Source organism: Emydura macquarii, unplaced genomic scaffold, assembly GCF_026122565.2.
Source record: "Emydura macquarii macquarii isolate MOO-44397 ecotype Brisbane River unplaced genomic scaffold, CSIRO-AGI_Emac_v2 contig_1253, whole genome shotgun sequence".
In the NCBI taxonomy this organism is placed as follows: domain Eukaryota; kingdom Metazoa; phylum Chordata; order Testudines; family Chelidae; genus Emydura; species Emydura macquarii.
The window spans coordinates 92,203,465-92,225,253 of NW_027131390.1; the positions used below are offsets into that span (position 1 = coordinate 92,203,465).

The window sequence follows — 21,789 nt, forward strand, 5'->3', positions numbered from 1 at the left end:
CTTCAGTTGATCCCAGTGACTCTTGTCATTGGCTGTTTGAGTTTCTTTAAAACTTGATAACAAACACAATTGTTTTTGTTTATTATTATTTCACTTAAATTATTATAATTGACTATGATAAGTTTGGGCTTTTACTTAGGATGCCAATTTCTAATTTAATTTTAAATAGTTAAAAAAAAAAAAAAAAAAACAAGCCCTGCATTTAATTTAAATGTTTTCAAAATCTGAGTTAAATAAAAAATATATTTAAATTTAAAAACAAGTCTTGATTTTATCCATTCTGCTGAAGTTTAATCACTGATGTTTAATTAAAGTTCAGCCGCCTCAGGTGGATTACCAGAACATATCCATCATCACGACTAGATAAAAATTATCTAACTCAAAGTTTAAGAATATGTTCAAAATAAAGGTGACAAGTTAAAAGAAGTCAGAATATGCAATCAAACCCCATAATATTACTTGACAAGAAGAAATAATTAACTATTGTATTTATAGAAAATTTTCTTTGGAGCATATTTTATGTGTACTTTTTTATGGTACTTTACAATCCTCAGAGGGATTTATTACACTTTGTATTACTGCCTAACATGCTGTGAATAGCATCACATGGCCTAACATAATAGAAGTGCTATAACAATTAAATATTTAATGAACTGAGAATTTATAAATTATTTAAATTCAAACAATCAGTTTTAATTAGTAAAGTGAGCCTTGAATAATCTGTGGGATATCTCTGTGGAAAATATTCCTATGATTATCTAGGTAATACTTGTCACTGTTGCTGCTCTTAGATAATGAGAATTAATATGCTAGATAAATAGATAAATCTTAAAGATACAAGTTTAATGGAGTGTTTGGGGAATTATGTGCACAGTTTCAGGAACAGGAAAAAGTAAAGTGCATTTAAACTCATCTGTGTGTGTGTGTGTAAGTACTTTACAGTAAACTAAATTTATTTTAAAAATGCCTTTAATTTAATGTCATGGTACTGAAGTTTTAGCAGTGGCTCATGGAATGCTAAACTTGAACTTGACATGTTTCCAGTTTCATCATGTTATTTTAATTTAAAATAGACAAGCTTTTATATCCAGAAAGTTGAGTATTTCAAGGAACTCTTCTGAGGATAAAACTAGTTAGGCTTGTTTTATTTTAAAGAGATTTGTAAAATATTGTAAACATAAAATATGATGTTATCCTGAGATTTTCATTGTTTTCAGCCTGTGTGTATCTGCAACTTCAAATAAATCAAGTGAATAAAATACTATGAATTGTTAATAAATTGGTATTAAAGTATTAATACTAAGCAATAGAACAGTTTAAACTTCAGCAGGATCCACAGAGTTATATCAATCCATTTTTGTTTTCATTTTTTCCATGCTGCAGGTAGTAATTCCTGTCAACTAAACAATGGTGGGTGTTCCCAGCTTTGCTTACCAACATCAGAAACTACCAGAACATGCGTGTGTACAGTGGGTTATAACCTCCGAAAAAATCGGATGTCATGTCAAGGTATTCAGCCTTTCATTTCTTAGTTTTGCTAAACTAAATATTCTGACAACGCTAGGAGTCCTTATTTGTGGTTTTTTCAACCTAAATGAATAATTTTACTAAGAAGAGCATGGCTAGATTATGGTGGAGGAAAGGAGTTTGCACTGTAGCTAGGGCTTATTTGCACCTTTGATTCTAATTTCCATATTACAGGTCCTCGTAATTTTCTCAGATTTATTTTTGGGGAAAAAAGTAATGCTAGAAAACTTGTATATGTCCCTTCCTGTGTCATACACAGATGAGTAAGAACATTGAGAAGGACAGGGTTAACATTATGGTTCAACTTTTTAGTGGTTTCACATCTGTTGGATCTCAGTTTTTACAAACAATGCGGGTGTACAAACTTTTTTCTAGGGGCCTCTACTACAAAAGGATATGCAAAAGCTAACTTTAATATCTTGGAATCTGAAAGGGTAAATTTACAAGAAATGGCTATTGTTAGGAATTACAGCAGTTACTTTTATTATAAATTCCAGAAAAGATTTTGCTTCCAGAATGTGTTTTATAAGTTAAAGAACCTTTTCCAATTTACTGAAAAGTTTTTAAATTGAACATTTTGGAAGCTTCCCCAAAATATTTGGACATTTTTGTTTTTAGGTAAGAAAAGCATTATGGGTTCTCAATAGGTATAACACTTGGTCTCTGGAGGAACCAAAGTTCCACACTATCTTAAAACTGAGGTCTCCAGGCTCAGAACTTCTAATTCTATGTCCAGTGTAAAAATATTAATTTTGTTGGAAGTTTGTAATGACCCCTATATTTACATTGCTTAACACTTTCTATTATAAAAGTTTCTTACAACTCTTTTTTGAGAAACTTTAAGATATCCATTGTTTGGAATAGATCTTTGAAATTCAGCACAGGAAAAGACTTCTGCCCAGAGATAGCTTTGACTCTTGAAATTCCATTCACGTTTTGCTGAGATATCCAATGTTGGAAATCACTAGTTCACGTATTCACTTGTGTTCCTCAGGAAAATTTTGTCAGTGCAGCAAAATGACTGAACATGAACATTCTAAGGATGGGCTCACATTGCTGTTACAATGTATATGCATTATGATACAGTCTTTAACTACATGATTATGTATTATTTTTTCCATGGGATCCCTGCTTCATTCAGTGCACAGGATAGACATGCAAGAAAGCAGAATTAAGGCTGAACAAGCAACTTTAAATGTGGCATTTCCTAACTTTTAAGTGCTTGGCTGTTCAACCTAAATAATATTCTTTTAATATGGTGGTTTTTTGGTTGGTTGTGGTTTTTAATGTAGTCTTAATTTACTTTTACAGGACATTGTAACCTTCGAATCCACAGCAGCTGTTTCCCTGTATATATGTCATTAAAGGTTTCTTTTCTGCTAGTTATGACTTGAGTTATGAGAATGAATGAAACAGGGTGTTGATCTATTTAAAAAAAAAAATTCTAAATTTGTAGCCAAATTAAATATTTCTTAATTCTGCACAGCAGTTACTTTGCAAGATTAAATCCTCCTTTAATTTGAAGCAATTCATCTCCATGAAAAGATCTGTATTCAGAACAACTTAAGTCTCCAGATGTTCAAAGAAGACAGATCTAGAAAATAAATATTATCTTATGACTATTTAGGAGGGTAGTAGTACTTTACAGAGGTCACATACCAAAAAAGAAATGTCAAAATGCAAAATCTCCATAGCTAGATGAATTAATTTGCTACAATAGGAGCTTATACTAACCCAAAACACAAGAGATGTCAAGTGATGCTCTAATATATGAATTTCCTTATCCATCTCTTGAATTTAACATCTGAACATTATACAAGGAAATTTGTGCAGCAGGCTTTTCCTTTAGTGTCTTGTAAGCACCATATTTATTTTTAAACTGTAATAATGTGTCTTTTCAGTATTACATGATTACTCCCATGCTTTTTTTTTTTTTTTTTTTTTTTTTTTTTTTTTTTTTTTTTTGTAGTTGTAAAAGCTTTATTTGCCTTCTGCTTCCCAGTATAATAAGAATTTTTCTTAAATATATTAAACCATTGAATGTTTTCCTGCTATGTATTTGTATGATACTTAGTCCAATGGGGTCCACATCCTGACTGGGACCACCGAATGCCACTGTAATAGAAACAGAATTAATTATGATCAATATTAACATCTTAAATCTAGTAATTCTCAATGTGATGAGACAGTCACAGAGAACATGGAGATCCAAAGAGTTGGTTGATGAAAGGGTTAAATAGGCAATATTTGTTATTTTTCAAGTGGCCTCTGCATATTTCCACTTGTGGGATATCATCACTGATATCAAGCTATATAATTTTTCTATTGAACCATGCTTGTTGTGTTCATGGAATATAAGTAGTGTTAGGTCCTCAGATCCTTCTAGGTGGTTCCAAAAGTACTGCTTTCCAGAAGGTTCTTAAAGTTTGGTGGTTGGAAGCATAACCTACAAGTATCAATATGCAGTGGTAACACTCTTGACGTAACCATGATCTTTTAACCTTAATCATATATTAATGCTCAGGTTTTTTGCATGTAAAATATCGTATTTTTTAAAGTAAAAGATGAAGCTTGAATTGACTGGAGAAGCGTTTGGTTTTGGGGATTTCTTTTTTAACTCTTTTATTTAGAACTAGTAGAAACTGCACAGTCCAGTATTTCTAGTGGCTCAAGAACAACCACCTCAATTAATATGTCCAGATTTCTTTAATAGTTTATTTAGACAGCTGCCCAGTATGCTACATTACAAAACGTTAATTTATTAAAATGTGTTCATTTTGAAAGTTAATATATAATTACTGTATTTTGCTCTTATTAACTATTTAATTTTCCCTTAGGTATTGAGTCATTTCTTATGTATTCTGTTCATGAAGGAATTAGAGGAATTCCTCTTGATCCAAATGACAAAATGGATGCTTTGATGCCCATATCTGGAACTTCATTTGCTGTGGGTATAGATTTCCATGGAGGTAAATAAAATATTATGTAGCTGTATTTTATACATACATTAAAAGGCTAATTTTTCAAAACTGCTGAGTCAACTCCATTTGAAGCCAATGGGAGCTACTAGTGCTTAACCCCCCTTGAAAATCTATCCTTAAATACATAACAGAACATAGTAATCAATGAAAAATATGAGAATATCATTTTTAAGCTGTAATACTCTGGTTTTGGAAGTGGACATATGTAATAAGAAACTGTATCCCACTCTTATTTTTGAACATGCGACTTTATATATAATTAGGAAATTAATATATGTTTAGAAGACCCTTTCTTGAAAGAGTATCAAGCTGAATTTAGAGGTAAATATGAGTATTACTGTGGTTCGCACGTGATCTGATATTTGATGTTTTTCAGAATGTTATGATGCACACGCAATGTGTAGGAACAGATTCTCTTCCCCACGCTGTTTCCTTTGTGCCACTCAGGTTGTGGGGACTGCTCAAATTCTCCTATCTGGGAATTCTCCCTGCTTTAGGGAGTCTTAAGCATTCATATAGCCAGTATAGAAGGCTCCTAGATGCTGTGGAAGGCTGCTAGTGCTGTTTTAAGGGTTGTATTGTAAGTCTGGAAGAGATGCTTGCTGTAGCTTGGTTGATGGTTTGAAAAGATAAAGTGATTGAAATCTTGGCAATTTAAATCACTGATGAAAATCACAATTTGAATCACTTGATTTCTTTTTTCAAATCATTGATTTAAATCAGGTTGAGGCTTTTTAAAACTGATTAGAAAATTAGTGCTATTGCTACCTTAGATTAAAATTTAGAATGAATTTATGTATAAATGATGTTATTTAAAAAGTGGCAGGGTGTCTGATCTCAGTATCACAACATTATGACAGGCAATAAACAAAATATTAAAAATTAAGGCCCTTATCCTGGATATACTTAAGAAGGTATATAAAATCACGTTTAGGAATAATTGTATTGACTTCAGTTGGACTGCTGTCATACTTATAGTTAAGAATGTGCGATAGTGTTTGTTACTATTTGTTACTTTAAAAGAAATGTTTCAGTGTTAACAATTAAAAGTTTACTTAGATTTTCAGTACATTGACTAAATAACTGTGAACCTTTTTTAGATACACAGGCCATTTTTTTCTAAAATAAATAAACTTTAGTGTCCTAAGAGTGGGGTTTTCAAAACCACCTAAGTTCCTTGTAAGCACAAATTCATGAACAGCAATCCCAGATGGATGAACATAGTCTGGTTGAAACATTTCAGTTTTTTTGACTTGTGGAAGTTCAATATGGCAGAAGGTGATGTTGGCTGCTAGCATAACACAGGTTAAATTTTGCTAATCAGTTTTGTGTTTTGAGTTAATTCTCACAGTAAGGATGACAATGCCACACTGTTCTAGTTTTTTATTTAACATACATGACCATTTTAAGTGTGAAACGTCTTAGCATTCAAATGATCTATGTAAAATCTGAAATACTACTAACAAATAGGAAATCAACTAAAGAAACAATACAGAACATCCATTTTAGCACTATTTTCCACTATTCATTTGGAGGAAAGTAAATACAAAATCTGAATTAAATTTATAAGCTTGATTTAATTACTATCAATTTTTTTTTTAATTATTTGTATCCACACTGGGTTGCTAATTATATGTGGTGCTGGCTGGAAGCTGATGGTTGTTACGAGCCTGTATTTCTGTAATCCCATCTGTTAGCTACTGCCACCAACAAGATTCTCACTTGGAAATTTTACTTCTGGACCCCTTTCCTCTGCTACTTTCTTACAAGAGTATTGTCCTCTGAGTGGGGTTACCCTGACAGGGATGGTAGGTGTTTTTCAAAGGTTGCTGGAGAAACCCTATTCACCACAGCTCCACTTTAGGCTGCATGGACACACTTGTAATTTATTACTTACAGTGAAAACTTATGGATGAACTGCAGATCTGATCATCTTGTTCAAGTCCTATTGAATAAAGTCTTATTTCAAAACCCAGTTGCGGTTACTTTTTCATAAGCCATGAAGTCTGATGTTCTCCCATTATGGTCTCACCGCCATCTTCTTGGCAGGCCAGTCCTCTATCATCCCTCATGGACCAGTGTCTGGAAAGACTTTTCTTTGCAATTTCAGATATCCCAGACCAAACTACCTCCATCTAGCCAGTCTCTGCCCTCACTCCTTGAGTGAGCCTCCTACCACAGCTCATTTTTGAAGCAACATTCCAGAGTGGCACCTAGCAACCCCGTGGGCTCTCGTAGAGTCAAAACAATTCTACCCAAGCATTTTACTTGCTGTAGACCTGAATTTCTCAATGAAAAGTGCAACACATACTCTAATATTTCAGAGTACTTTTCTTCTTCCCCTGTAACTGGGAGAGAAATACTGGGAAACCAGCGTCATATGCTGTAAGTGTCATTTTCTCTGCCTCAGAGCTGAACATTTTGGGTATTGGGAGGAGGGTGAGAGTTCCACTGACTGCTGTGGGCTGGGAGGGAGGGAGCAAGTTGCTCCTTCATTCTTATCTCCCATTTATGCTGAGCCCAAGATAAATCCTACAGTTGCTATTTTAGGGATAGCTCCGATTACCATAGTGTATGAGCACCTCACAGTCTTTGAAATATTTATCTTTGCAACACTCCTGTGAGATAGAGAATTGTTATTATCCCCATTTTACAATTGGGGAACAATCACAGAGAGACTAAGTGACTTGCCCAGGATCACACAGGAAGTCTATAGCAGAGCAGGAAGTTGAACCCAGGTTTCCTTAGTCCCAAACTAGTGTTCTATTCACAGGAACATCCTTTCCATCTATTCTGATTTTCTTCTACTGTGTGGGGTGTGAACAAGTGGGTGCACCCTAGTAATCCAATTGAGGATTACATCTAGTTCAGAAGTACTATTCCAGATAGTTTGCATCCTCTGTGCGTGTCTGAGTACTGGCTTCTTGGCATATATAATTTTATTTTGCTGCATTCCATTTTTCATTTTAAAATAAAAAGAATGGATCTAAAAGGAAAGCTTAATAGAGCATAAGATCTTCCTCAGGAATAGTTTTCAAAACACTCCTTCATGTTAAAACATTCTTTTCTCCACTCCTACTTCAGTGCATTAACACAAACACTCACTGAGAGAGGTGTGAAGTAAAATTATTTGACATCCTCCACCTTCAGGCTCTTGTACCTCTGTTCTGCCCTACAAAAAACTCCTAATTTCATTTAACACTTCCTTTTATCCTCTTTTCTGTATGTTTTGCCTTTGTATTCACCAGTGATAGCTGGTGCTCAGAGCCATTCTAACATAGTGGCAGGTAAATCACAAAGCCTACCAAGTAATGAAAATTGCATAAAAGCCACTGCATTAATGTAAAAATTCTAGGCAGGAGAGACTATAAGGGATTTCACCTACTTATGACTCTTACTAAGGCCAGATCTACACGAGGAGTGCTTTGCCAGTATACAGTGTGATAAGGTCAGACTGGATGGCTACCAGAAAGTGCTAGAAGGCCAATATATCAGCCCAGGCTCAGCCATTCCCTTTTCCCGGGTAGCTGAGCAGGGATTACTCCAGGTTAATTAATACACCTGGAGCCAATCAAGGCCCCTGCCAGGGCTTGTTAAAAGCCTCCCCTCCAAAGAAGGGGTGTGGCTGGAGTTGAAAAAGTAAGGTGAGCTACCAGGGTGTGTGAGAGTAGGTAAAATGCTGTCAGAAAATAGGAAGGTTTAGGAGAAGGAGCAGAATGCTGGAAGAAGAGAACCCTGCAGGTACAAAGACTAAGAGAGGGAAAAACCCTGCCTAAAAAAGGGAAAAGGACCTTTCCTAGGTCCCAGGTCCTGGAGGCCCTGAGGGAAAAGACCCTGCCAAAAGGGGAAGATAGAACTGGTCATTTGGTTTGGCACTACCAGTCCCAGTGGGGCTGTCAGAGTTCAAGAGCCTCCCCTGGCAAGGAGGCCAGGAAGGGCCCTTGTCTGAGCAGGGTGTGGACTTTAAGTCAAGGGACACGGAGAAGTAACCCAGGGAAGCTAGCAGCTTTCCTGAAGCCACAGCATGAGGCTGCTACTTGTAGGGTCCCTGGGTTGGGGCCTGGAGTCAAGGGTGGGACTGGACCCTCCCCACCCCTACCAACCATTCACTGGAAGGGCAAAAGCCCCAGCGAAGAGGCAAGGGCCTCTGAGAACCAGAGACAAGACTGGGACCCAGCAAGGAGTGGCCATCTTAGAGAGACTCTATTACCTTCCCCACAACTAGAGGGTGTCAGAAAATAGGGGTGTCACTAAGGGGTGAAGCAGTTCCCTGACCTTCCTGCTGGCAGGAAGCGCTGGACCCACTGAGGTAGAGGAAGAGTTTTGTCACAACAGATATACCTATTACTAGTAAAACTTTACTCTACTAGTGTGGATACAGCATATAGTGACAAAACTGTACTTTTGCTGGCATAGTTTATTTTAGCCCAGTCCCTCTCACCTCCAGTATAACTACTTCTACACTAGGAGCTTTTGCCAGCAAAGCTGTGTCACTCACAAATTGCACATAACTTATCATACCCCTTATCCACATAGATATGCCAGAAAAAGTTTGTTGTATAGACATAGATTAGAGTACTATGTCTTAAAGTGTATCATTCAGTTGTTCTGGGATATTTCCCCTCTTATACTATATTTTCCATGGAAGACAAACGTCATAATGTAGAAGTGCTGAATTTAGGACTATATTAAGACCTTTTGATTCTAAAATAACAGACACTAGGATGTTATAAGGAATTTTACATCTTGATATTTTAATATTTGTTTCTTGCAGGCTATAAAAAGGTTCTCTCTATAAAGAACGCTCTGTACAGGTTTCAGTACAGAACATAAAATTAATCATATATATTTCAGAAGTAAAAGATCCAGATGTTAATATTTTGGATTTTTGGAAGGATGGGGTTTGAAGGAGAAGTGAAGTGAAGCCTTTTAAGTTACATTTTATAGTTCCAGAAACGTATATAACTGACAATGACAAATGTATTGCTAAATGTTAATGCAATCTTCTGTAGCAGTAAAAACATAAGGAGTCATAATATTATAAAAATAAATAAAGTGTACCTCTGAACTGCATAATCTCTTAGAAGACAATTGCTTTTGTCTTTTTGACAGATTGTCTTGAATTCTGTGATTCAATTCCCAGGATCATTGGTCATCAGATATTTTTGTTTGTTTCAGATAGGTATAGATAAAGTATAGATCTTTTTCATTTTTAAAAATTTGCTACAGATAGAGAATGAAGAGGAGAACAAAGTAAACATAGTAATTATAAAATTTGAATACAGGATAATATCCTGTAACTTAAGATCTCTGAAATATCATCTGACTGGATTTCTACTCCTTATTTTTAGCTTGTAAGTATGAGACAGGCCCAAAATCTGCTTGGCACGCAAAGGCTTTGTGGGTAGGTTCATGAGCAACCTCAACAGACACTGTTGACTATCTATATGTATGCAAAATATAGGGATAAGTTTGACTCTAATGTATTGAGTGGCAAAAGCAATGTGCAAAAAGCACAGGGAATGCAGTAGAAACTTTTAACATAAATTAATGGAATAGAACTTTACAGTTGGAAAGGCAGCAAACAAATATTTCTGTCCACTTGAGTGTAGTCTGTTGTGACTATACTGGTTCTCACCAGTCAAGGTATGTGAAATTGTGGAATAGAGGCAGTGTCTCACTGTGCTGCCCCGCTTATGCCCAGGTCTGCAGCTTTCTCTCTGTGGTTTGGTCTTCTGGCCAGGTAACTAAAGACCTACCCTTCCGGGGAATTCAGTCTTTCCAGACTTCCTGTCTGGCTGGTGCCTCCAACACCTTTGCCACTCCCCAGTGGCTCGTAGGAGAACCCAGGCCCGCCCTTTACACTGGGTTCCAGCCCAGAGACCCTATAACAAGCAACCACTGTTCCTGCACAGTCCTACCTCTTGTGGCTGTTTCCCGGGGCTTCTTCCTACATATCGGGCTTCCATCCATAAGCGGCACATGACGCCTGCCTTTGGGAAGTCTGCGCAGGGTGGGGGAAGCATTGGCCCTCCCCTCATGGCCCTGCCTCCTCTCCCAAGGCCCGACCTTTCTCAACCCCTGCCCTCCATAAGCAGCCACAGGAAGAGTTAGTCTAGCCTGCCCTGCCCCTGGTGTCCACTTCTAATCTGAGCACAACAAAGTCATCAGACCCAGCTCGGGGTGGACCCAGCGCTACAGCTACAGCCCTCCAGCACTGCAGGGAATGCAGCATGGGGCCTGGTGTGGGTGGGGCCTGGGCTACATCCTTGGAAAACAAAGGGTGCCTGCACTCACTGCCTGGTGTCTTGGAACCCAGACAGAGCGGGAGCTCCAGGAAGGCCCTGCTGCTTCCAGTTGCTTCCAGTCTAAAACTCCCGTTTGCAGCCTCATTAGCTGATGTGGCCTACCTGGCCTAATTCAGCTCTTGCTGGCCTAGTGTGGGGAGCACCTCTCATCACAAATCTTAAGAGTTATTTGAAACAATAATAGGTATAGTATTTTAATGTAGTACTCAATGCACTTTTGAAGGTAATTTACACATAATCATACATAGCCTTTCCAAATGTGTCTCAAAAGCAGAATATCCTTCTAAATAGAATAGGTTGTTAACTCTACAATTCCAAGTGAATTTGCATAAATTTTAGAGAATCTAGGACAACCTACTTTCTCAACCTGAACAAGTTACTCAAGGCCATATTTGTTTTTATTTTGTCCATTTTTTTTTTTTTTTGGAATGATAGGCCAAATGCATTTTCTTTTAACATAAGACATTTATGTGTTTGGGATGGGGTTAGAGAGAATTTGGTAGCAGTGTCTGGGAGAAACTGCAGAAAGATAAGCTGTTTGACTGTGGTTTTTGAGCATAGCATTGTGCTTTGTTGGCATCCTGAAATTGGTCTTCATAGAATCATAGAATTGGAAGGGACTCAAAGCAGGACTAACCTCAGCTAAATTATATGTATGCTATATGTATGTAACTTTTGCTGTTTCATGTAATAACATGTTCATGAAAATAACAAGAGATAAGTGCATAATGAAAATGAACATAAAGAGGGAAAGAATATCTTGGATCTGTATCAACTAGTCATTTCCTAGAGGAAATAGTTCACTCCATAAGTCCAAGGCCACTTGGAAGACAGAATATAGCTATCTGCTCAAATGGAATTGTGATATATTTACAGTGTTAACTTAGAAGAAGAAATGAGTCACAAATTATCTAATTTCTAACCTTGCCTTGTATCACTGCCTCAGTTTTTTCATTTCTTTACTAGATATGTGTGATACTTCCAAAAATTTTGTCTGCATGATTGCCAAGAAGAAGGGGGACTGATGTAGGTAGCTCCCAAGATTTGCCCCATGATATCTGAGCTCCAAATATTGTTGAAATAATTATTTTTTAAAAAGTTGTACTGGCCATAAACAAATCACATTAGTACAAATATTAAGGTTTCCCATTGGGAGGAAGCAAGAGAGCATACTGGTGGTATATTATTTTTTTTTAGAATTTGTAACAGTAATAGCAGTGGCCCTAATCAGGATCATGGCCCTATTATGTTAGCAGTTGTACATATACAGTAATATAAAACAGTCCCTGCTCTCAAGAACTTGTAACATAAGATTACATTGGATTTATACTGATTTTCATTAGTGGAGGATTTAGCCCATTATTTATTTCTTTTTTTAAATGGAGAAGGTGAGAAAAAATAGGTAGTTGGAGATGAGGATGGTGTTTAAATACTATTATCTTAATCCTAGGGTAGGTACTAATATAATAGTATTCAAATTGTTAAGAAGCAATGTCCATAGTTACTCATGCAATTGATTGAGGAAAAATGTGAGGTTAATTTTGTGTAGAATGTTTTTCACTGAATTACTCCCAGATCAAGGTGATAGCTTTTAATAATTGTATTTTTTTCCTTCGGTTTTTTTTTCCCCCCCAGGAAATGACACAATTTACTGGACTGACATGGGTTCCAACAAAATCAGCAGAGCTGGACGAGACCAGACCTGGAAGGAAGACATCATTTCAAATGGCTTGGGAAGGGTTGAAGGCATAGCAGTGGATTGGATAGCAGGTATCACCAGTGCTTTTTTTTTATAGGACTTTTTATACTTAAGAAAGATTCTACTTCATAACAGTAGACTTCTGTACTTTTAGCCACAGAAATCAACATTTTTTTCTTCCAGCTTCATTTTCTTTAATATTCAGAGTCTCTGAATATGTATTTTTATGTTGAAGAAGATTACTCTCTGTGAACTTAATAAAAATCTCCTGACAACTCTATAAGGCAAAAAAAAAAAAATATTTTAGAAGTTATCTAATGTTTGAAGACAGTTGGAAAGTTAAAATGTCCCATGTTTCTTAGGTGGGGAATTTCAACTTTGTTTTGACAAATATAGATTTTGACCTTACTATAGAAATGTTTGAAAGTAGAATTTAAAAATGACAAATTTCACATCAGTGTATATTCATAGTAGTTAGGCTTAATGAGAGTACAATGAAACATAAAAACATATTAAAACAAAACAGACCATTATTTTCTGCTACTATGTTTTATGCAACTGAGGTTTAACAGCAACTGGTCTTTTAAAGAAGTTGTTTCTTTTCTTAGTAATTTCTTGGTATTTTTCCTAGGTAACATATATTGGACAGATCATGGCTTCAACTTAATTGAAGTTGCTAGACTCAATGGCTCTTTCCGATACGTAATAATATCCCAGGGTCTGGACCAGCCAAGATCTATAGCAGTGCACCCAGAAAAAGGGTAACTTAAATATTTCTATACCTTTTTAAAAAAAATGCATGCTAGTGTTAAAACTCTACAATTAGTAAATCAGGGCATTCATTCTGACATATATTTACTGCCAGAGTTTTCAATAAAACCAAACACAGATTGTACTGTAATGAATCATATTTTTTAAAAAACTGGATTTTCTCGTACACTGGGATACTTACTATGACATCTCTGTTTAGAGTAAATGTTACACTCTACTTACCTATTTGTAGAACATTTTCCCTACTCTGAGACAGTCATTTCACCTGAAGGCTAGCAAGGGATCAGAAGTGTGCTTAAATTTTTTTGAATACTCTTAAGTTTTCAGCAGACTGTCAGATGAGAAACCACCCAAGTATAATCCCAGTGTGGTGATGAAGTATTAGAATGATGTAATTCCTTGATGGCCATAAACATCAATGTGTTTGCCCCAATCAAACATCCCCTCCACACCAACCAAGAAGATCACCAGTGTTTACGGACAAACTATGTCAGATGAAGTGCTTAGGTACAATAATAGAATGGTGGTGGCACAAAATATTCTTCAAATGCATCCATCAATTTCAGACTGCTGTGGATTATGTTGATGAAGAAACAGAACATTCTATGTCTTTAGCACCACAGCTGCACAACTGTTGTGAGCAGAGTTATTTTGGATTGTGTAACTGAAACATCAAACAGAAGCACTGACTGCTGCAAAAAAGTATCATCCTACTTTTCAGAAAATATCAACTGAATATGAAAAGCACTTCCCAAGGCAAAAGACTCTAAATTGGGCCAGATTGCATTAACTACTTCACCACACGTGATAGAACTTGGCTTCAATACTCATGGTGAAGCCCAAATAAATAGTTGAATGACCATTTGTAAACAGAGCCTGAGCCCTCCCTGGCAGGCAAAGGCCAGTGAAGAATAATTGTGTCCATTGCTAATGCATTATCAATCTCTCCTTCAGAAAAGTGAACTTGCCAACCTCGCTGGAAAACAGAAAAGTCCACAAGTCCCTTAAAAGTCATATATGCATCTATATATCTCATTTGCCACAGGTTCAATCATAAGGAGATCACAATACCTACAGGAAATCAGCTTCTGCATTCAGTCAGAGGAGTTCTTCAAAGTGGTGGGAAGCCTAGCATGGTTTTTCCAATTTATCATTAAGCCTTGACATTCAATTAGTATCAGTGATGGAAAATGGCTTCTGAAACTTTGCTTCTTCCTTCTGGATGAGGTTCTAGCAATAGGGATATATGTATTCTTCAGCTTGGATTATTATAACTCATTGTATCTTGGGTTGAAGGTGGAAGCAACCAGAGGCTTCAGTTTGTGCAGAAAGTGACATCCTGCCTTCTCAACATGACCTAACTCCTGTGTTCAGATAACTCTACTGACTGCCTGTCTACTTCTGCTGTCAGTTCAAGGCCTTGTTTCTAGTCTTCAAAGTGACTAATGGATCAGAACTCGGCTATATGTGTGACCACATTTCTATCTATGAATTGCCAAGACAATTGCATTTCTCAGGGATAAAGTACCTCAAAAAACCCTGAATGAATAACAGAAGAGCCAGATAATGTATTCTTGGCCAAAAGGGCTTGTGTGTTGAAACAGACTCCAACTTCAGGGCAAATATGTTAATGAAGATGTGACAACCATTATTTATATATTCCTCAAGTAGAATTACTTATACCCAGGGAGGAAAACTCACTAGAAGTCTCCGTGAAGTCTAATAGGGACCTTATTGTGCAACTCTATTTTACCTAGGGAGTGGTGAGAGGCTGCAGTAGTGAGCTCTATAAATAAATCCCCACTCTCAAAAGATCTTGGAAGTGTAGAAAAAGAAACAGTCAACTTCTCCCAAGTATTTGGTGAGGATAGAGGGGTATCATCCCAGATACTCATTCTGCAGAGACATCTAACATCTGAAACCTGTTTATGGGGGATGGTGGATCTAGAGAGCTTGAGTGGGAACAAAAGGTTAGCCCGAGTATTCTCAGGAGCTTTGTTCTTTCACTTAAACCTGGAACCATGTGTGTTTTGGGTTTCAGTGCAAACATTTCTTACAGGCAAGTTTCTGAATCTCTCTCCTGTTTTCGCCTACTAAAGGAATAAACCCTAAATGGCCATGTAAGGAGGTAAAAGAGAAATCGCAGTGCTAACAATGAGAATTTCCTTGTTTGCTATGTTGGGGGAGAGGGGGGAAATGTTTGTACTAGATTACTGTGTCTTCTCTGTCTCTCCTAAAATCTTAAAATACTGTGATTTGGTGCAATGTAAAGGTAGCTAAAACAACAAATGACAGGTGAATTACTGTCTAGAGGATTTTGGTCAGTAATTCCAGTTGAAGTACAAGACGGTAGAAGAAAAAAGAACAGTTTGCTGTGTATGAAATGATTTATGAACAAATTCAGTAGTGGAGACATTTCTGTGGTCTTGTTAAGATTTCTAGGTTTCAGAGTGTATTCAAAATGATTGAGGAACTGGAGAAGACTAACAGGTACATTAATTAGAAAGTGTTCCTCTTGTGGCAAGACAGTATATCCCAACTTGGCTGGATCTCTGTCTTTTATTCTAAGCCTCAAAAATGTTACTTGAGATAAATTATAAAGTTATAAACCTCTACCAGCCCCAGACTACACATCTGTGGTTTCTTCAGGAAAGAATGAAGTCTCTGTGGCAAATGCATCTTTGGATAGGTGTGTTACTAATAAATTCTTTATTACAGGAGATGTGGGCCTCCTTTCCTCGTTCCTTCCTTGCTTGCCTTCTTACTAGATAAACCTTTAATAGCTACTTATACCTACACTTCTATGATTGTATACCCAGCTCAATGTCAGTGAGAAACCCAAGCTGACAGCTGCAAAAAGGGAAGTGAAAATGACTATTGTTAACGTCTTATCATTACACGTGGGAGAGAAATGGCTTTCTCATCCCTTGAAAATTTGAGAGAGATTGAAAAATTTCTCATTCTGCATTGGGATGAACCAGAGATCTTTCAATATTTTTTTCACAAAAAAGAGTGAGCAAGACCACAGAATAGTTCATATAGTACTAGTGGACCAGACCTAGGAGTTCTCTTATTAAAAGAAATTTACTACTCATTTCTTGCTAAAGGAAGGCAGGAACAGTTTGAAATCCTCGCTGGTTGGTATAAACTGATGGTTTGAACATTTAAATAAGAAGCTTTCTATGTGTGAAAATTCAAAATTTCATATTTGACAATATCAGCTTAAAAAATCTTCCATCAACTTCATTTAAGCTGTGCCCATGTGTTAACCGTGTTAGTAATTCTTCAGTTAGGACCAGATTGTTGCTCGTCCTGCACAAAAGTGCAGTGCAATAGAAGGGGTGCCATATGTTTTCTCTCTTCCTCTGTATTGGTGCACTGTACCATAGCATTTGACTCACAGAAAGAAGTAGGCTCTGTAGACTTGCTACATTCGCTTACTCTGCTCAGAACAGGCAGTAAGCAGAGCTTTGATCTAGCCATCCCCCATTCCCAGCATGGCCAGTGGCATAGTTATGAGTAATTAGTTATTAAATGTAATCTCATTTTATCAGGAAATGATGAAGTAGTGTCTTGGTCACTCTACTTATATGTTGTTCCCCTTCCACTAACCTTTTGCCTTTCTTTTGAATACAGTGCCTTATTTTAAGGAAATATTCCATATTTTTAGACTGGGGGTGTCTAATTTATTAAAGATGCTGCTAGTAATAAATAAATTCTATATTTGTATTTTTAATGGAATTCTGATTTTTTTTCTTGCAATTTCACTATTCTGTGGGATAATATGAATAGGGCTGTGATTTAGTGAGGCATATCCTCAGCTAGTGTCAATTGACAGCTCCATTGAAGTCAATAGAGCTATGCTGTGAACACCAATGAAGAAATTGGTCTTTATATTCAGATATATCCATCACTTTTCAATTGAGTGTGTGTTTATAGAACATATACAAGATGTTGTAAGAATATAATTGTTAAAAATGTAAATCTGTTAAAAATTACTTAAATATGTTTTAAGTATATGCAAAAATTAGTATGTTCTAAAAAGATGAATTTGTGTTTATTAGAGCTAAGTTATGTGGCTTTTTATTTCTTTTTTGTACTCATATGTGAGTGTATTGGCTAATATATATGTTTATGGAAGAACCTTACCTTCAGACTTTTGGTTTTTGTTTTGTTCAGGAATTAACAAAAAATTACTTTAACTCCATGTTAATGCAATTTTGTGCTAAATATGTTAATAGATACTAGATCTGATAAGATGTATTCTAGTGGTTCTCTGATTTGCTTATGTTCTGTCAACATGTGGAACTAACCAAATATTTTTATAACAAGTTTAAAAGAGCAGAAGTTATATCACTTACCTTTTCTAAAAAACAAACAGAAAAAGCAAATAACACCCTCCCCCACCCACACATACGTATCTTTGTATCTCAAATTAAAACATAAAGGTAAGAGCACTGCATTTTAAAATAAACAAGCTACAGAAATGCAATATATAACAGGCAAAATATTATCATTTACATACTTCACACAAACTGAAGTTATGTTATTAGGGCCTTCTCTAAAGCATATTCCGGTCAACGTAAAGACTTTTCAGGGGCCTTTTGATCAGGGCCTTAATTACCTTAGCATTTAGGGATACCAAAGTTGACCTAGGTTCATTCTTCTCATAGAGGTGAGAAAAGGTTTGCCTTTCCGACTTTAACTTTTAGTGTCATTAATAGGGCCTAGTAGTCACTATAAACTAGTGTCCCAAATGTTGTGATGGGTCAGAAACCTAGTAGTGACCCATGAAACTGCTTGAGGTTTTGTATTGATTGCTACGTTATACTTTTTTTGCCTGCACAGGAATTTGCTAAAAAAACAGAGGCATTAAAACAAAAGCTCAGCTATCAAAGAGTTTATCAACAAAACAACCTTTTTTATCAAGGAAATTGAATAAGATCATTAGTCTCTGTAAAGAATGTTTCATATTAATCTTTAAAAAGGCAGTTCATTTATTTATGCAAGTTCAGTATCAGAATCCTTAAGAGTTTTATACTTTTAAACATTGATTTTATCTTAGCTGCACTTACATTTTGTATATTATATATTTTGTCACCAAATATATACAGGTCTGCATCTGTTCATCTGTTTATTGTGAATTTCTGGAATGTTTTAGGTATTTGTTCTGGACAGAATGGGGACAGACTCCCTGCATAGGCAAGGCACGGTTAGATGGGTCTGAGAAGGTTGTACTTGTGAGCTTGGGGATTGCATGGCCTAATGGAATCTCCATTGACTATGAGGTGTGTTCCTGTATCTTCCACTAAATATTAAATGTGCATTAAATGTTATATTGCATTACAACTTGGTCTTTCATTTTATCATGCTATTATTTTCTTAATACAATTCTCTGACCAAAAAAAGGTTGTTGAAGTTTACTTTGAAATTGATCTTTAGGAAAATAAATTATACTGGTGTGATGCTCGTACAGACAAGATAGAAAGAATCGACCTTGAAAGTGGAGGGAATCGGGAGATTGTGCTGTCAGGGAGCAATGTGGATATGTTTTCAGTCGCAGTGTTTGGAGCTTACATCTACTGGTCTGACAGGTAATTTATTTTTCCATAAGTATTTGAGTCTCAAAATGTTATTTCAGTGCCAGATGCTTCACCCTTGTAGGATTAGCCATTCCTTAACAAGGTCACAGAAGGGATCTCACAAAGCTATGCAATTTTCACAGAAAAGGTACTTTTGATAGTCAGAGCATATCAATGTCAGAGAAGGGTAGGTTTCTTCAGCTTCGGTTAGGGCAGCTGTCTGTTGCATTTTAATTACTTGCTTGATTTTAATTATCTGAGGGGTTGTTGATCAGACATCTTCAACTTTTTTTGGCAGAGCACATGCTAATGGCTCTATCAGAAGAGGTCACAAGAATGATGCCACAGATGCTGTGACCATGAGGACTAGCCTGGGAATAAACCTGAAGGAAGTGAAAGTCTTCAACAGACAACGAGAGAAAGGTTTGCTCATACTAACGATATTAATAATGACTTCAATATCCCATGTTACCCTTTTTTTGTGTATTACTTTTGGATCACGTGAAAAGCAAAATCATTGTTTTACGTAAGTTTTAAAAAATTATCTCCTCATTTTTCCTTTATTAAATTATGATTTTTCTATAGAAAACAGTGTTATTAAAGAAAATATATGAAACAATTTATTATAAAATTTACCCAGTGTTCAGTCTCTGGGCATTTTAAGAATAAAAGTGAAAACAAACAAACAAAATCCCCTCCTATCATCCCTTTGATAGTTTAAAAAAAAAAATCAAAAACCAAAAATATGAGTCTAAGTAGTGACATGGGTTTTAAACAGATGTGAAATAATCAACATGGACCCTGGTACTTGTATATCACAAGTGAATGATTAAAAATTATCCAGGACCCTGCCTAGGCCTGAGAGGAGTAAGCTTTGACTGTCTAATAAAATCAGTTAGCAAGGTATTGATCCATTATTGACTGAGCCTTAATGCCTCCTGGCAAGAGGAAGGCAGGCTGCCAGGTTTCTCTGAATAAGTTGATATTAGGCTGTTTCACATGAACCTCTTTTGAGGGTGATCTCACCAATTTTGGTACTAAGTCCAACTTTCTCTTTTCTGCAGAAGGTGTTGAGAAGGTTATGGCAAAGCAACTATGGTCTAGAGTAAAAAATAGACATTTGGAGACCTCAATTTCCTTGATCTTATTCAGTCTCACCTCAGGTCTCGGCAGGGTGGTGATTTGTTTTGAGGGGTTTTTTGGTTTGTTTTTTTTCATATTGATGACAGACAATGTTTACAATAAATAACATTGGTTATTTTTTAAGGCAGTATTTTTGTAACATTTCATAAGAAATTGTGTTTTTTCATTATTTTTAAAAAGGAAGTTTTAGTGATGTAGACTAAAAAGCTCCTTTTTTGTACAACTTTCTGGGTATTGCCATTGTTAGGGCTCTGCGCATGTGATTTCAGAAGATTAAAGAGAGAATATTGTTTGGACTAAAAGAAAACACCCAACCCATCTTTAACTGTTTTTTAAAGTGAGCTAGAAAGAGATAAAGGTCTGCTTCCTTGGACGAGCTTTGTGTATTATAGAGCTAGGAAAATAGAAAACTTAGTTGAAAAATACTCTTTTTTTATAAATGATTTTTAACTAGTTCTTTAAAGACTTGATTGTATCAGTTATAGGTGAGAGAGTTATTGAAAAAGAAGGAAAATGATGATAAAATCTTTTGATTTTAGTTTGAAAAACGTATTTTATCATAGTTGAATAATTTTTAATGCTTTTCAAATTTAACTAGGCTACAAAGGGTTTATGTCTTTGGGAAAGTCTGTCAATGAGCCAGGAAGACAAAGGGAAAAAATGTTTTTTTGGAATTTTTTTTCTCTCTCATTTAAATTATTATTAAGCTAGAAATAGTTAACTGAAGTTTTAAAATGTAATTAGCTGGCTTCGTGACCTGTCTAGAATTAATAAAAAACATGCTAAGTGACAAGTGATTAATCCTCTTTTCTCCCTCCTCCAAACATCTGTTTTATCCTTTCTGAAGCACGAAACCAGCACTATGGTCTCCAAACAGACTTCTGTCCCTGCATCAGTGAAATTCTGCATGGTTACAGGAGTCTCCACTAGCTAATCAGATTTCAGGATTGTAGCCTTACTGAGTAACATTTTAATGGTATTTAAAATCAATGAATGTAGAAGAAAATAAAGTTTTCAATATATGTGTGTGTATGCGTGTGTCTTAGAAGTTTGAGAAAAAGATATCCCTAACTTATTGTCCTATTCCCATACACATATACGTCCAAAACATATTAACTTATCTAGCTTACCAACATTTTAAAAGAACCATAAAATATCTGAGAAAAATGGTATACAAATAACTCTCCAAAATGTAATTTAATTTTACTATTGTTATTACACATAGTCTTTCCCCTAAGGAGATAAAGCTAGTAAAAACTTGAAAGGTATCTTAACAAAAAAATGATGATAATGTGTATAGTCATAAAAGACTATTTTTGTTTTCACTTAGAAGGATATCCAGTCTGAATGTAGTAATAAAACAAATAATAAATAAATATAGTTTATAATAAATGTGCCCTGAGCTACCTGACAAATTTTTTGGTTTTACAACCCAAAGACAACCTTTTTAAAATGTTTTTTCTCTCTTGTTGTTGAGTAGCAAACTCACAAATGGAAAAGTATGTGAGTATAGTGTGAGTCAAATTGACTATAAGAAAATGCTGTCAAATGCACAAAGTAAACTATGGAAGCAAGTTAAACAGACTACATACAATGTACCGAAAAGACGGACAAAAATACTTTATCTCCAATTTCTGACAGTTTTGTAATCTTTGACATTGTAACAAAAGTAGGTAAAATAACACAGAAATTATTATTTTGGCATTAATTCTTTATTTGTGTACACTTGGTGATGGGGGGTACTTTTTAAAGTCATCATTCAAAGGAATTTAAAATAA

At 35.8% G+C, this 21,789-nt stretch overlaps 1 protein-coding gene across 1 annotated transcript in view; it reads left to right on the top strand.

The window, feature by feature from the left end:
* LRP1B (LDL receptor related protein 1B) overlaps positions 1–21,789 on the top strand; it is a 1,171,881-nt gene that overhangs the window by 792,291 nt on the left and 357,801 nt on the right. The window contains 7 exon segments of the mRNA XM_067549510.1: positions 1,384–1,509; positions 4,365–4,496; positions 12,452–12,586; positions 13,147–13,276; positions 18,448–18,574; positions 18,729–18,880; positions 19,167–19,291. Of these exon segments, the coding sequence (XP_067405611.1) occupies positions 1,384–1,509; positions 4,365–4,496; positions 12,452–12,586; positions 13,147–13,276; positions 18,448–18,574; positions 18,729–18,880; positions 19,167–19,291 (927 nt within the window).